This window comes from Neophocaena asiaeorientalis, unplaced genomic scaffold, assembly GCF_003031525.2.
Source record: "Neophocaena asiaeorientalis asiaeorientalis breed wild unplaced genomic scaffold, Neophocaena_asiaeorientalis_V1.1 scaffold91, whole genome shotgun sequence".
Taxonomy (NCBI): domain Eukaryota; kingdom Metazoa; phylum Chordata; class Mammalia; order Artiodactyla; family Phocoenidae; genus Neophocaena; species Neophocaena asiaeorientalis.
The window spans coordinates 2,929,845-2,944,996 of NW_020173198.1; the positions used below are offsets into that span (position 1 = coordinate 2,929,845).

At 52.1% G+C, this 15,152-nt stretch overlaps 1 protein-coding gene across 1 annotated transcript in view; it reads left to right on the forward strand.

Annotated features, from left to right (window-relative positions):
* Positions 1-15,152, forward strand: part of GTF3C1 (general transcription factor IIIC subunit 1) — a 73,030-nt gene that overhangs the window by 15,530 nt on the left and 42,348 nt on the right. The window contains exons 7-9 of the mRNA XM_024744695.1: positions 11,334-11,492; positions 13,093-13,208; positions 14,248-14,557. Of these exons, the coding sequence (XP_024600463.1) occupies positions 11,334-11,492; positions 13,093-13,208; positions 14,248-14,557 (585 nt within the window). The remainder of the gene's footprint in view (positions 1-11,333; positions 11,493-13,092; positions 13,209-14,247; positions 14,558-15,152) is intronic.

The window sequence follows — 15,152 nt, forward strand, 5'->3', positions numbered from 1 at the left end:
TGAATGTGTGAAGGGAAATTTGTATGCTAGCAAAGAGTCTGAGTGTGAATTCGATATGGGTACAGAGAAAACCAAGCAAATGGAAAAAAGTAATTAACGCCAGGTAAAACTAAAAGGTGTGTGATTTTAAAAAACTTAAGGCCTGTGTGCTTGACTATGTGGGCATAGCAAGTAACCTGTGGAGGCTGGCCCCACTAACAGCTCCAGAGAATGTTTGCTGGATGAAGACAGACCACGGCATCCCCAACACTTGGCTTGGTGCCTGCAGGAGGGAGGTGGTATGCTTGCTGAGTGACCGAGCTGCCAGTCTGAGGGAGCTGTGTCTCTTCCTTTACTTCCTCATTTAGTTAATGGAATCACTGCCCACCCTGTCTGACTTCCCTGTGTCTAAGTCTTGTGGAGGAGATGGTAGCACACAGATACTACCACACAACAGGTGTATAAAAGGCAGGAGCCCCTGGAGGTAGGAAAGCCCCCCAAGAGCAGACTTCATCTTTGAGTGTCTTAAGTGCTGAGTAGATGTGTGACTGGTTGAATGACTGGAGTTCCTCAGGGGAACGGGTGGGGAGCATCAGCCTTTAAGTAGACAGGAAACCAGGAAGTTCCGCTGGGTCCTGCAGCAGGGAAGAAAAGGCTTCAGGAACTGAGAGGTGTGCTGGGGATTCCCACCTAACATTTGACTTGGAAATATGATTATCTGAAGGCTTAAAATATCATGACCTGTGGGTCTAATAAGCATTTTTATTTCCTGGCCTATTGAAAGAAAGGCATTAAAAATAAGCAGATGAGTAATTTTTTTAGAGTAAAGAGAAATTAAGAAAGAAATAGCCTTAAGTAACTTTTTTTGCTGGGCTTCTCCATGGCTTGAGGTCCTTGGAAATTCAAACTAGCCCCTTGACACTGTCACACCTGAATGGACTTTTGATGTAAGACAGCCTGGGTTAGAATTCTTGTCCCGTCATTTCCTGTTGGGGAGTCCTTCAGCAAGTTTTGACCTCTCTCTGCCTCAGTTTCCTCATCGGGATTATCTGGAATAATATATCTTTCCAGAGGGTCGTGGAGCTTACAGGTGACAGTGTACACAGAGCAGGGCCTTTAGGCCACATCTGGCAGTGTATTTTGTTGGCCTCATGGTGCTTGTTTTAATTGTAGTTGATGGCATTTAAAAATCAGAAATTTCACCTACAAAGTCAGCCTTTCAACTTTTCTGTAGAAATAAAACTAGGCAACACTGAACTGCATTTCTTTAATAGCAATTGGTGAGGCAGAGAGGTGTGCCACCCTCTGTTGAGGGCACCCACCTTCCGCATTCACCTTCCCCATTCATTCAGCTGCTGTTTAACCCGCAGCTGGCCTCAGTCTGGGTATGTCGTCTGCCTAACCCTTGAGGGTGTGTCCTCATCACACCATGCGTGGTCCTAGTTTTCTGGAGGCCCAGTGCTGGGAAGAAGGATCAGCACGCCTCAGACTGGGTACTAAGGATGTCAGTGGTGAGGTTAAGAGGGCAAATACCCAAGACGATGAGATGACAGTCGGCGTGTTTAGATTGCCACGCACACGCGCAGTGAGCCCGTTTCTGACTGTTCGGGAGGCTCATCTCATCCCCGCATGGTCTTGTCACCACCTCTCAGGACAGGCCTGCCATGCTGGGTCTCAGCTATTTATCTGTGTGACTTTTTCCCTTGAGGGTGGTGGCCGCACCCCTCACATACTTTCTGTCCTTAATGTCTGTGCATTGTCTGCTGGAAGCAGAGTAGGTGCTAAGTAAACGTTTAGCCAATTTAATTTAATTAGGTGCCCCTCCAGTGACTTTCCTGGAGCAGGAGACAAGGGATGAATGCACAGCTTTTTAGTCTTTTCTTGCCTTGAGCTGTGTCTTCCCAGTTTGCAAAATTGACGTAAAACCTTCCCTCCAAGCTGTTATGGAGTAGACAAGACTTAAATAAAGATGGTGTATTGCTTCATGTAAATTTACAGGTGCGCCTGGATATATATGAGTGTTTCTAAAAGGATATAAACAAAGAGTTTGGATTTCAGCATATTTCAAATGTGTTACAGAAAGCTGCAGTGATCTGTTTTGCAAATGGCAAAAGTATCTTGGTAACGAAAACAGTCACCTGAACTGATGTGTTTTGCAAATTTGGATTATTTTATTCAAGTGTTTAGCAGTCGTTCTGTTTTATTAAGTTGTGCTGAGAACAGAAGGGAAGAGAAATAGAAGTTAACTTTGTAATCCCTCGGAAAAGGATCACAGTCGAAAGCAATTGACAGAAGTTGGACTCCCTGGGGCTAATGACTGAGACAGGCATTTAGCGGGTTTCCCGGTTCAGTGGCAAGGTGAGTCCAGCTGTGAAGAGGATGGGGTAGTTCTAGTGTCTATACCTCCCTGTTTATGGTGTGGACTCTTCCCCCAAGCTGCTGCCCTGTGACTTTTCAAAAATAAAAAACAAGTTCAACAGGATTGCAGGACAAGATCAATATACAAAAATCAGTTCTATTTCTTTACCCTTGTAATGAACAGTCCAAAAATGAAATTAAGAAAACAGTTCTGTTCACAATAGTATCAAAAAGAATAAAATACTTAGGAATAAATTTAACAAAACAAGTACAAAGCATATACTCTGAAAACTACAAAATATTGACAGAAACTTAAGATCTAAGTATGTGGGAAAATATCCCCTGTTCACAGGTCAGAAGACAACGTTGTTAAGATGTCAGTACTCCCCAAACTGATCTTCAGATTCCACGCAATTCCTGTAAGAATCCCAGCTGACTTCTTTGTGGAAATCGATAAACTCATTCTAAAATTCATATGGAATTAGAGGGTATGTAGAAAGCTAAAACAATCCTGAAAAAGAAGAATCCAGTAAGAGGGCTCACACATTGTAATTTCAAAACTTACTACAAAGCAACAGTAATCCAGACAGCATGGTACTGGCACAGGGATAGAATTAGAGACTGATGGAATAGAATTGAGAGTCCAGAAATAAACCCACACATCTGTGGTCAACTGACTTTTCAGCCAGGGTGCCATGATCATTCAGTGGAGAAAGAAACCAATCACAAAAGGCCATGGCTATGGGATTCCATTTAGGGGTGAGTCCAGAATAGGACAGTAGATTAGTGAGTGCTTAGGGCTGGGCTGGAGGCACAGAGGGGTGATAGCTAAAGGGTTTGAGGTGACGAAAATGTTCTAGAACTGACCTGTGATTGGTGCACATACCTGTGAATATGCTAGAAGACCACTGACTTGTATAGTTTAAACAGGTGAATCGTGTGGCATATGAATGATATCTCAATGAAGCTGTTAAAATTGCAATAAAAAATGAAAACCAAATCCAACAAACACAACAGGGTACAGCAAACTAACTTAGGATCATTAAAATGGCAGAAGGGGACATTTAAAAAGTTACAGTAGGATTAGGCTTCCCTGGTGGCGCAGTGGTTGAGAGTCCGCCTGCCGATGCAGGGGACACGGGTTCGTGCCCCGGTCCGGGAAGATCCCACATGCCGCGGAGCGGTTGAGTCCGTGAGCCATGGCCGCTGAGCCTGCGCGTCCCGAGCCTGTGCTCCGCAACGGGAGAGGCCGCAACAGTGAGAGGGCCGCGTATCGCAAAAAAAAAAAAAAGTGAGATTTCTTTAAGTTAAAAGTGATAAGATTGATTAAGGGACTCTAGCTAAAATATGAAGATAATTACTCATTAATAATTAAGATGAATAAAATAGACCTTTTAATACGGCAAAAACTATTAAAGGCAGGAACTTAAAAGAGTAGAGAAAGGGGTGGAATCCTCAATGGCATAAATTCTGGGCCTTGGGTTACTTCACTGGGGTGGAGGCGGCTCTCCTGAGGGGGCACAGGCACCTGGAGGGTGCCCTTGTGGGAAAAGAGTCCTTTCCTCTGTGTCCCCTCCAGGAGGCAACACGGGCTCAAGCCTGCTGGCCGCTCCATCGACCCCCCTGAGCAGGGAGATGGGCCTGCCCGGTCTGTGGGGTGGAAGGAGCGGGCTGGCAACGGGGGCAAGGGCAGTGAGGTCTGGGGCAGAACCTGGAGAATGAGAGGGGCGCAGACTACAGTAGATGTGCCTCGGAGGTGAGGGACTGGCGACACTGTCCTTTGAGAACTTTCTGTGGTATGATCGAGGGATGAGGAGGGGAGGCTCCCCATGCTTGGAAGAGCCCGAAGGCAAATGCTGGGACCTGTGAGCACAGGGCTGGCCTACAGGTGAGCAGGTATTGAACGGTGACTGAACCTCTAGACCGAGGCCGTTTCCACAGATTCCTGTATGAGCCCCGTGTTTGCTACTGTCAGGACCCGCGCTGCCTTGCACAGTTAGCCAGAGAGACCTTTGACTCTGATGGCTTGTCCTAGGGAGTGAAAAAGAGGAAGGGGCTAGGGGAGATTCTGCACTTCGTTAGCCATTCTGTGCCTTGCAGATTTGTGGGGTTCTTTGACTCTGATCCCTTTATCACCCCATCTTCTCAGTGCTACTCCTCACTGATAAGCAACTAAAGCACAAATCACTTGCCTAAGGTCACAGAGCTGGGAAGTGCTGGTAGGGGAGTGAGCAGAGAAAAGTGTGGCTTTTGAGTCTGCGGCCATCAGGCCCCTCTGCGGCCTCCGCCTCCTGAGAGGCTGGCCTGACTGACAGGAAGTGCAAGCAGGGTTGTGGGGCGGGCTGAAAGCGAAGGCGAAGGAAGGCGGCCTGGGTGGCCGGGGGCAGGAGACTCCTCCATCAGCCCTTCTTACACACCCATCGGTAACTTCCCGTCATGCCTGCAGAATGAAAAATAAAACCTCTGCTCGGCTAGAGACCATCTGCAATCATCTGCAATCTCCATTCCCATCCTCATTCCCGCCTCTCCCACCAGCACCCCTTCCCAAATGGCCAGTCCTTTTCCACCTCTGTGCCTTTGCTGGTGCCCTTCCGTCCGCCTGGAATGCCTGTCCTCTTCTGCCAAGACAGTTTCTTCCGGATCCTTTAATATCCCACCCAGATGGCCCCTCCTCTCTCCCTTCCCCTGCGTAGTCTTTTTGTTTGCCAGCTCTGTGGGTTTTCGAAGCAGAGCCCTGAGTGCATTATAGCGGATTCCTCTGTAGCCATCCAGCTGGATAGCGTGCCCTGAGCACTTAACTCATTCACTCCCTTAGTCCTTACTCCCAGGTTAGTCTAGATGCGTTGTAGAATTATCCCTGCCTTGTAGACGAGAAGCCTGAGGCTCAGAGGTTCACAGCTTGCTCATGGTAGAGCCGGAGTTCACGCCCAGGCCTGTGTGAAGCCCAGTCACCCTGTCCAAGGCTCCCTGGCCTCTCTCTCAGACACGGTCCTTTGCAGGGGTGGGAACCCTGTCTTGTCCTTCTTTATGTGTTCTAGGCGCATCACAGAATAAATGCTGTGAAACTGAGTGAAAGGCCCCAAGCAGCCTCCTGACATTTTCAACACCGGTGACTCCGTCTGACACTTGAGCCGCCAAGCTCTGTTTTTCTGAGGTTGTGGACATGATAACGGTACTGATAAAGCAGTAGCAAGCACCGTCCTGAGCACTCTGAGGAAGAGGCTGTTCTTGTCCCCGTTTCGTAGCTGAGCAGCCTGAGGAACAGGGCTGTGGGATCTCTCAGCCATGCTGCTCAGCCAGTGAGGGGCAGAGGCGGGCTCTCACCAGTTCCAGCGCCCTGGGTTTGGGCTGCAGTGCCCTCCTCCATCCTTCTGGGTGCTGCCCTGAATGCTGTCCTTGCATCTCTGGTTAGGCCTCTCTGCCGGTACCCAAGGCAGTCACCTCCTTAGAATGTCCCATGGGCTTGCTTTTAGTTTCAGTTTCTCAGACTCTCCAGCCCTGACCAACCCAGCCCCATTCAAGTGTGTGTGTGTGTGTGTGTGTGTGTGTGTGGTGAAAGGGGTAACTTCCGCTTGGCTTGCTAGTAGGACTGTCCCTTTGTCTGTGACCCTTTAAGAGAAACTCTCCAGCCCTGACCAACCCAGCCCTATTCAAGTGTGTGTGTGTGTGGGTGTGTGTGTGGGTGTGTGTGTGTGGGGTGAAAGGGGTAACTTCCGCTTGGCTTGCTAGTAGGACTGTCCCTTTGTCTGTGACCCTTTAAGAGGAAGTCTGTCCTGGGGGCTCATTTGTTGCTCTTCTTCCTTCCGGGGTTGATCACAGTTCAGGGTACCACTCTGCTAGGAGGCCGGATGAGATGTTTCATTGGGAATGTGAGGCACACGGGCTGTTGGTTCTGCGTCACAGCCGCCCTGGCTCTTCCTTTACAAGGCACTTTCTGATAGAAATGTGAGATTCAGGCCCAACCATGTGGCCTAGTGTGGAAGGAAGGCCACTTGCTGGGTCCAAGGCCACTTGGATCACTTGAGCCCTCTGAGCTTCCGTTTCCTTTTCCTTAAAATGGTGATAATAACTTGCAGAATTCACACGATGATTAAGTAAAATAGCCTCTGAAAGGACCTAACACAGCGCCTGGCCCATCCCAGGTACTCAGTAAAGATTCTGTCCTTCCCCTCTTCCTTTTTAGATCTTCAGGATGTCTAAATTAAGGCACTTTTCGTGCTAAGGTGGAGCCTTTCCTGGATCATTGACACAGAAGAACCGCATGGTTCCTTGGTGTAGAAATGCTGACCTTAGTGCATGCCACATGTTCCTGCGTGTGTAAAATGCCTAAAATTTTGTGTGTCTGAGAGCGTGAGAGTGATCTGGCCGGTTGTATTTCTCCTCCCTTTTGTTCCTGGAAAGAAAGCCCTGCACCCAGGGGTCAGCGGCCGACATCAACGGGACCGCGATTCCTCCAGGGCGGTTGCAGGTAACCGAGGTGGCAGCTCAAATGGAGTGACAGGCCACGTTCACCTGCGTGAGTCTGCCGACCAGTCTCACTCGAGCCCCTTCTGCTTTGACTTCAGCTGCCTTGTGCTCTAGGACAATATCCTTAAAAATAGCAAGTATGAGGGACTTAATTCCCTGGTGGTCCAGTGGTTAAGACTCCCCGCTCCCACTGCAGGGGGCCCGGGTTTGATCCCTGGTTGGGGAACTAAGATCCTGCAAGCTGCGTAGCACAGCCAAAAAAAAAAAAGGCAAGTTTGAGCTGAAGGGATTTTAATAAAAATAGAAATTCTGAGTCTGGAAAAAACTCTAGAACTATGGGAAATGCATAAAGATCTGGTGAAACGAGTTCCAGGTGGTCCCTTGGATCATGAAGTTCAGACTGCACTGTGCCACATCCTGTACCTGCTTCTCCTCCTGCGTCTCTCCCCCAGCCCCACGAGGCTGACATTCTCATCAGCCCTGGTTTGCGGGCGAGTCGGTGGAGGCGGAGGGAGATCGACCAGCTTGCCCAGGTTCCCACACCAGCTCGGGCAGAAGAGTCCAGCTTCTTAACCACTGCGCAGGCTTGCTCTCACGCAAGGTTTTCCAAAGGAAAGATGTAAATGACATGGCCTGAGGAAGGGGAGACGTCGCCGCCATCAGGGTGTTGGGTGAATGACCAGGGCTTACCTCTCTGACGGATACAGAGACAAGTGCAGTTGGGATTCAGGGCAGAGAAATCAGCTGTGCCCAAGCACAGGCAGAGCTGCAGACCCTGTGGCCGCAGGCCTCTCCAGGCGCCATCTAGATACGTCATAGCAGCCTCCTTCTCAGCCCAGCCTTAGATGCTGGAGCTCACCCCTTGCGATGTGTTGAGACTCGCCCTCCTCCCACTGGGTCGCATGCTCCTTGTTGGTCGTGGGGCTCACGGTTCCCAGTGTAGTCTCAGGGAGCAGCCTGGTCTTCCACGTCACCCTCCGCCTCCCGCAGCCAGCGGCCTGCCTGCCTAGGCGCTTTCCTGAGCCCCATGCTCCGAACCAGAGCAGGGGACAGTTCCCATGGGACCCAGGAGCCAGGTCACCCCGACCGTGGGCCAGTTGTGGGGCTTTCCTACCTGGCAGGAAGGGACCAACCATCTTGAGTTCAGCGTCTGTCATGCCTTTGCACGGTGCTAGGTGCCGGTGATGCCATTAAAAGCAACTGCTATGTTAGTTGAGAGTCAGACAGCCTGGGTCACACCCTAGCTCCGCCACTTCCCAGCTCCATCGCTTTGAGCACGTCACTCAACTTTTCTGCGCCTCAGCTTCTGCGTCTGTACAGTGCAGCTTACAGGGCCCTGCCCGCCTCAGATCATGAGATTTGACGGGTTAGTTTGTGTAACGCCCACAGCACAGTGCCTGGCCCATGACTCCACGCCAGCCTCTGCACAGACGTCATCTCGGGTCTCGCTGACACTAACCCGTGAGGGAGAGAACATCATCATCGCATTTCACTGAGTGGGGAACAGAGAGCTACAAGTCATTGCCCCAGAGTTACGGAGCTGAGGTTGAAAGCCACATGTGCCTGACCCGGGAGCCCGTTCGTTTATCCCCACTCTCCTCTGAGCATCCTTCCGTCCTGGCTGCCAGCAGAGGGTTCAGCTGTGCCATCAGGGGAAGGCTCTGACCGGGGACAGGTGAGAACAGCACTGCTTGGGCATGAGGAGCAGAAGGCTGATGGCTGAGGGCGTTTGCCTTTGTTGCCTTAGCGTCCATGAGTGTACTAGTAACGTTTTTCCTCTTCCACTTAGCTTATTTTGAGGGCTGTTCTGTGTATCATTTCTTGGCTAATTAGCCTGTTAAGGAAGTTATAAAAGTGTGGGAAAGAATCACACTGGGCTCTTGCCTGAGAGCCAGTCCGTCGGCCTCCATAAATGCTGCGTTGTGTCGCCCCTCACGCGGGCTGGCCCTTGCCCCGGGTCACCCGCTGTTCTCGGTCACATGGGCATCTTTGAATTAGGGGCCATACGTCATCAAAGGTTTAGGGCTTGGGCTTCGAGGCTGGACTGCCCAGTAAATCCCAGCTCCTCACTTGCTAAGGGATGGGAGTTTGGGCAGATCTCTTCGCTCCACACGTTCTCAGGTATGAAACGGGGATGGTAGCCCACCTCCTACGGCTGTGATGAGGGCTAACCCATATAACCCGCCAGGAGAGCTTAGATCAGCGTCAGGGACCTGGCAGGCGTCCTAGGAGTGGTGGTGGTTTTATTGTTAGGAGAGGAGGTCGCTCTGTGAGTGCCAGCTTAGGGGTGAGAGGGGGGCTGAGGGGCTTGGGAGTAGCTTAAGGTAGAGGACAGAGAGGAAGACCAGGTGGCAAGTGGCTTGGCGGCCGGTGTTCTGCCCACGTGCTGGGGGTGCTGGCCACAGGGAGAACCCAGTCCCGGGCCCCGGAGCCTTGAAATAGTTCTCACCCATTCAAATGGCCCAGGAGTCCCCTCGTTCCCAGGTCTTCCCTCTTGGGAGGGAGAGGCCGGGGCAGGCACCGGGAGTGAAGCGCAAAGCTTTGGAAGTAGGAAGGGAGGACCTGGCAGGCGCAGAGGGAGCCAAGGGCAAAGAGGCTGTGCCAGACGCGGGCTTCATGTTTCTTCTCATGAAAAGTCGAGAACTGGGGGATTTTCTCTCACTGGCGGGAGTGGAGGGGAATCAGCTGGTGCCCGAGCCCTGCGGACCTTTGGCCCCAGGCCAGCCCTCCCGGAGGGTTCTGGTTGGTCAGCCTCTGCGGACCTGACTCTGAGGGTCAAGTCTCTGATATCAGGCCCCTGAGATGCTTTACTGTTTGTGAACTTCACTTGCAAACCACGTGCTGTGTCCCCCACCTACAGAGAATCCCCTGCCCGAGTTGGGGTGATGGGACTTGATCTGCTCAGACGTCAGTCTGTGCTACCCTGATGTGGGTGCTCCACACACCTTCACAGTGAGGCCCTCTTAGGAGGGCCTGTGGCGCAGCTCCTGCTTAGGAGGCACTGGGTTGCAGAGACCAGCTTTACTGCCACTGCTCCTTGCCCTGGTACCCGAGGATTCTACACCTTGGTGTGCTGACGGACGCTGGCGGAGAAGCGGCTGATTGCCCTGCTGTAACAATTACTACAAATACAGTGACTTAACACAAACTCATTATTTTATCATTCTGAAGGTTGGAAGTCTGTCATTGGACTAAAATCGAGGTTTCGGCAGGGCTCTGCTCCTTCTGGAGGCTCTAGGAGAGGATCCATTTCCTGGCCTTTTCCAGTTTCTAGACTCTGCTTGCATTCCTTGACTCGTGGTCCCTTCCATCTTCAAAGCCAGCAGCGAAGCGTCTTCCAAGCTCTCACTCTGATTCTCCTGCCTCCCTCTTACAAGGACTCTGTGATGTTATACTGGTCCCAGCCAGATATTTCAGGATAATCTCAAAATCCTTGACCACCAGCACCACGACAAAAAGCCTTAACTTAAATCATGCCTGCAAGTCCCTTTCGCCACATCAGGTAACATATTCATAGGTTCCAGGGGTGAAAGCATGGACATGCTTGAGGGGCTGCTGTTCTGCCTCTTGGCTGTCAGTATCACAGGACACCATCTCTTCCGTATCAGAGACCTGGCACCTGCCGGAGTCACTTAGCCCCTGTCACAGGCTGCTGGGAGTTTGGGCAAGTTAGTTAACGCGTCTGTACCTCAGTTTCTTCATCTGTTTGCCTCCTAGGGTTGTCAGGATCAAAGGAGTTAGCACACGGAGTGTCGAGATGTTTTTCCTTTTCCTTGTACCTCTCGTGTTACAGCCGTAGGCGTGAGCTTGTTATTTTCCCCACACGGCGCTGCCGTAGGTTGAGAGTACCAGTGCCTGTGATTGTCTGAAGGCAGGCGCTCACCTCCAGAGTGTGGTGCCTTGTCCGTGTCCTGCCCCTTAGTCCTGGCCGTTGTTTATATTCACAGAAGCTGGGTCTATAAAGAGCTCTGGGTGGACCTCTTACTATTGGCATTTTGCCTCCTTTTCAGCTATTTCTTGCAGTAAATTCCTACCCTTGGAATCATGGAGTTAAAGGCCTCGCGAAATGCTCTGGAAAGGTCATAGGACTTGTTCACACTGCTGCCATACCTTAGTGGCAACGGGTATTGGCTTAAAAGGGAGAAGACTATTCATCCTTTCAGCAATACCGCCCGTGTGCCTGCTGTGTGCCAAGCACTATTCAGGGGAGCGGGGGGCGGTGATGGGAGAAGACAGGCACGTTTCCTGTAGTCATGGAGCTTGTCTGAAGCACAGGCTGCTGTTTATTTAACAGGCCCCTCATTATTCCTTTCATTTGCATTTCTTTGTTCACTAATAATATGTTTTTTGTCTTTAAAGCAATTTTATGGAGTCAGTATTCAGGTCTCGTGCCCCAAGGTGTGCAGTGTTAAATGTTCCAAACTCAGATGCCCTGTGCGGCCTTTCTCGGGGCCTCTGGGTCTGCTGAAGCCGCCTCCCCCAGGGCCGCACTGATTTGTCATCATGGAACCGTGTGCCTGTGTTCCCAGGGACTGACGTCATGGTGCGCTGCCTGAGGCTGCTGAAGGAGTTCAAGCGGAAGGTCGAAGACCAGGACGACGACGAGGACGAGGAGGCCATCTCCAAGGCCGTGCCACCGGTGGACATTGTGTACGAGCGGGACATGCTCACACAGACCTACGAACTCAGTAAGTCCCATTCTCCTACCTGCATATAGACAGGGTTCCCGAGCTTTGACTTGAGGTGTGTTTTGGTCACATGTTGAAAGAGGGCCCTGCTGTCGAGAATGTCACGCAGCGGGAAGCCCCCTGGTCCCCTTGAGGGTTTAGGCTTTGGGGTCAGATTTGAGTTTGAGTCCTTGCTCTGCCCCTTGTCCGCCAGCTGAAGACTTTAGCAAGGTCTCCGAGCCTCAGTTCCCTCTTTAAAATGGGGATATCTCCCCTAGCACGTAAGAGGACTGAATAAGTAGGATTAAAACATCTGGTGTAGTGCCTGGTACGTAGAACACACTAAAAAAATTACCTACCAATATTACTACTCAAAGATTTGAGTCACCTACCAACTTCTAAAATTGGTCTGGAATCATTGCAGCCTGGGCATTGTTGTGATGAAGGGGGAAGAGACGTGTCTCTGTCCATTCCTCCCCCTTCCCCTAAATCCCCTAGAATCTATGTAAGACAGCAGTGACCCAGTGCCATAGATGGTGTGGCCGCAGGTCGCCGTGGAGCGGAGGATGTCTAGAGTAGAAGGGTAGGGGCTGCAGGAGATCTGGTTCAGCCAGCAGGTACGAAAGCACCTGGCGAATCAGCACAGCCTTTAGGGAAGGCTGTTTCCATCAACTCTTCAACATCTCTCAGGATCTGTTCCTCAGAACACAGTTTGAGAAATGCTGTCCTTAACCCTTTCGTCCCCGCTTTTAGCATGTTACTAGTTTAACATAGGAACACATTCTAGTCACCTCTTTCCATTCTGCTGTTTATTTTTATGCATGGACAATACAGCAAAACTGCTTTTATCCAGATCGGTTTTGCCTGGCGGCCTCAGGTGTATGCCACATCAGGAAATAAAGGGGAAGCTCTTTCCGAACGGTCCAAGAGTGTTGCCCCGAAGTCTGCCCTGTAGTATTTTACTGGAGGGACTCCCGCCCACCGCCACCCCACCAGGCTCCTTCCTGGAGTTCCCAACCCCTGAGTAGTCCGAGTACATTTGAAAGGGCTCATTGGAGGAAGATACAGTAATAGCACAGCGTGTAGCAGGGCAAGAGCTGACACAGCAGACAGAGCAAGTAACAGAGCACAGTTGCCTTATCGGTCATTTATTATGGGGCCAAATAGCATTATTTCCTTCTGTGGCCCCTGCTGGCCGGCAGCTGTTACGGGATAAGGCAATAATCGGTGTCCGTAGTGCCTCCGAGTCTACCGAGAAGGACGGGAAGATGTTCTTCCTTAAACATTCCTTCGGTGCTTCTTAAAAGGCTCAGTTGAATTTCGCTGAGAAAGTTCGCTCATGTGGAAGCACATGTCCTGCTGCAGGATAAAACAGCGTCCCTGGAGCTCGGTGGGTCAGGCGTTGATTGCTTTGGCGTGGAAGAGTCAGATAGCGAGTGCTGAGAAATGAGCAATGAGTCGAGTGGTCAGAGCCTTGGGAGGGGGAGGGGGAGGGTGGGAGGAGGCAGGTGTCTTACTCTGTTTGCCGGTCTCCCCGCATTGAAATGTCTGGGAACGGACCTGACCTGTGCAGAACGGCTCCGTGGTGGAGGCTGAGGTTCAAGTGTATTGTTTCACACAGTTGAGCGTCGAGGCACAAAAGGCATTTCCCAAGCTGAAATCCGAGTGGCTATGAACGTGGGAAAGCTGGAAGCCAGAATGCTGTGCCGCCTCCTTCAGAGATTCAAAGTGGTCAAGGTAACAGCGTGAGTTCGTTGTCTTCGTGTGCGCACACGGCGTGGTTCTGAGGGCTGTCTCGGACATCGGGAGCCCAGGCCGGCCTTCCGTCTCGGCTGCCAGAGAGGGCGGGAGTGCTGAACGCAGCCCACAAGTGTGCCCCACCCCTCCCCCACCGTGGATTTTGTTGGGTTTCGCTTTTTGAAAATTGAATGAGTTGTCAGCATTGAAAAGTCAGCAGGAGATGCTCCAGCCCAGGGAGCAGGCCCCCCACTCGCGCGTGGGGTGTCAGCTGAGGTGGCGCCTCCGACGGCGCCCAGAGACAAAGCGGGCACCCCCCAGGCCTCAGTCCCAGCCCGGCCCTCCTTCTCATTTACGTTCCTTGCCTGGTTCCTGGGGGCACCGAGTCGGCACCCAGACCTGCTATCTCAGCCCGTTGTGCTTCGCTCCCTGCTTGCCAGCTTTTTGGCCCTTTTGCTGGAAAGCAGTGTGACAGGTGAGCTAACGACTGTGCAGCACTTAGCACTGTCCTTGGCGTGTGGTTGGTACCTGGGAGGTGTCACTCCTTCTGCCATTAAGGGCAGAAAGTCCCTTTCCCCTGTTGTAGAAGACAAAGGGGAGCGGCTGAGTGACAGCTTCACCACCACGCCCCACGGCAGTGGCCAAATGGAGCTGGTGACCTCAAGGCCCCGACTCCGAGTCTGTGACGACAGTTAGGAGCCTTCGAGTTCTGCTCATTGAGCATCTCTCGTAGGCCTCGTCCTGTGCCAGGCCCCGGGGGTTTCCGGAAGGCCAGGTTAGGGCCCTGCCCAGCGGGGAGCTCACAGTCTCCTAGAGCAGACACACAGTCAGGATTGCTTCCTGTGGAAGCAGAACCTGAGGGATGGCGAGACAGGAGGACCCACGAGGGGCTGAGCTGGGGCCCAGGCGTGAGGTGTGGAGGAGACGTGGGGGAACGTGGGAATGACAAGGAAATAGTCACCGCAGAAGCCCGGTCACCCGAACGCCTGGGTGTCCCGGCATCCTCTGCAGTGTCTTAGACACATCTCATCCCCTCCAGGGCTTCATGGAGGACGAAGGACGGCAGCGAACCACCAAGTACATCTCCTGCGTGTTTGCGGAGGAGAGCGACCTGAGCCGGCAGTACGAGAGGGAGAAGGCACGGAGCGAGCTGCTGACCACCGTGAGCCTGGCCTCGGTGCAGGAAGAGTCCCTGCTGCCCGAGGGCGAGGACGCTTTCCTCTCCGAGTCAGACAGCGAGGAGGAGGGCAGCGGCGGCAGGAGGAGAGGCAGAGGATCACAGCGGGACTCGAGGTCCTTCTCGAACGGCAGTCTCAGGACTCAGCCTCACCACTCCACCTCGACCAAGGGTAGGGGCGTGCTCAGGGCGGGGGGTAGGGGGTTGGGCAGGGGGGGTGCGCGCCCTCAGTCTGAGCCGCTGCCTATCCCTCCTGGCTCTGGGGACGTTCAGTCCAGCAGACACCTGAGGATGGCCTTGGTGCTGCCCTAACTAGGGACCTGTTGGTGTCTCGTGCATCACATAATCGTAAGCTTAGGAGATGCTTGTGTGGTCTGTCTCCAGGCTGCTGGCAAGTCATTTCTCCTTGGCAGATGTTTTGTTTGTTTTGCTTTTATTTGGTTGTGCTGGGGTTCCTTTTAGTTGCGGCTCGTGGGCCCCTTAGTTGTGGCATGCATGTGGGATCTAGTTCCCTGACCAGGGATCGAACCTGGGCCCCCTGAATTGGGAGCGCAGAGTCTTACCCACTGCCCCAGCAGGGAAGTCCCCTTGGCAAATGTTGTGTTTGTTATGTTTTGACTATTAAAGGGATGGAATTCCCTAAACTTCCTCTGTCCCCTTCCCTCCAACAATCTGTGTAAGAAGCCCTTGGGGTTTTAGTTTAGTTATGGAAGACTTTTCTTAAAACACGTGGAGGGTGGTGCTGATGACAGATTTGCACATCGGGG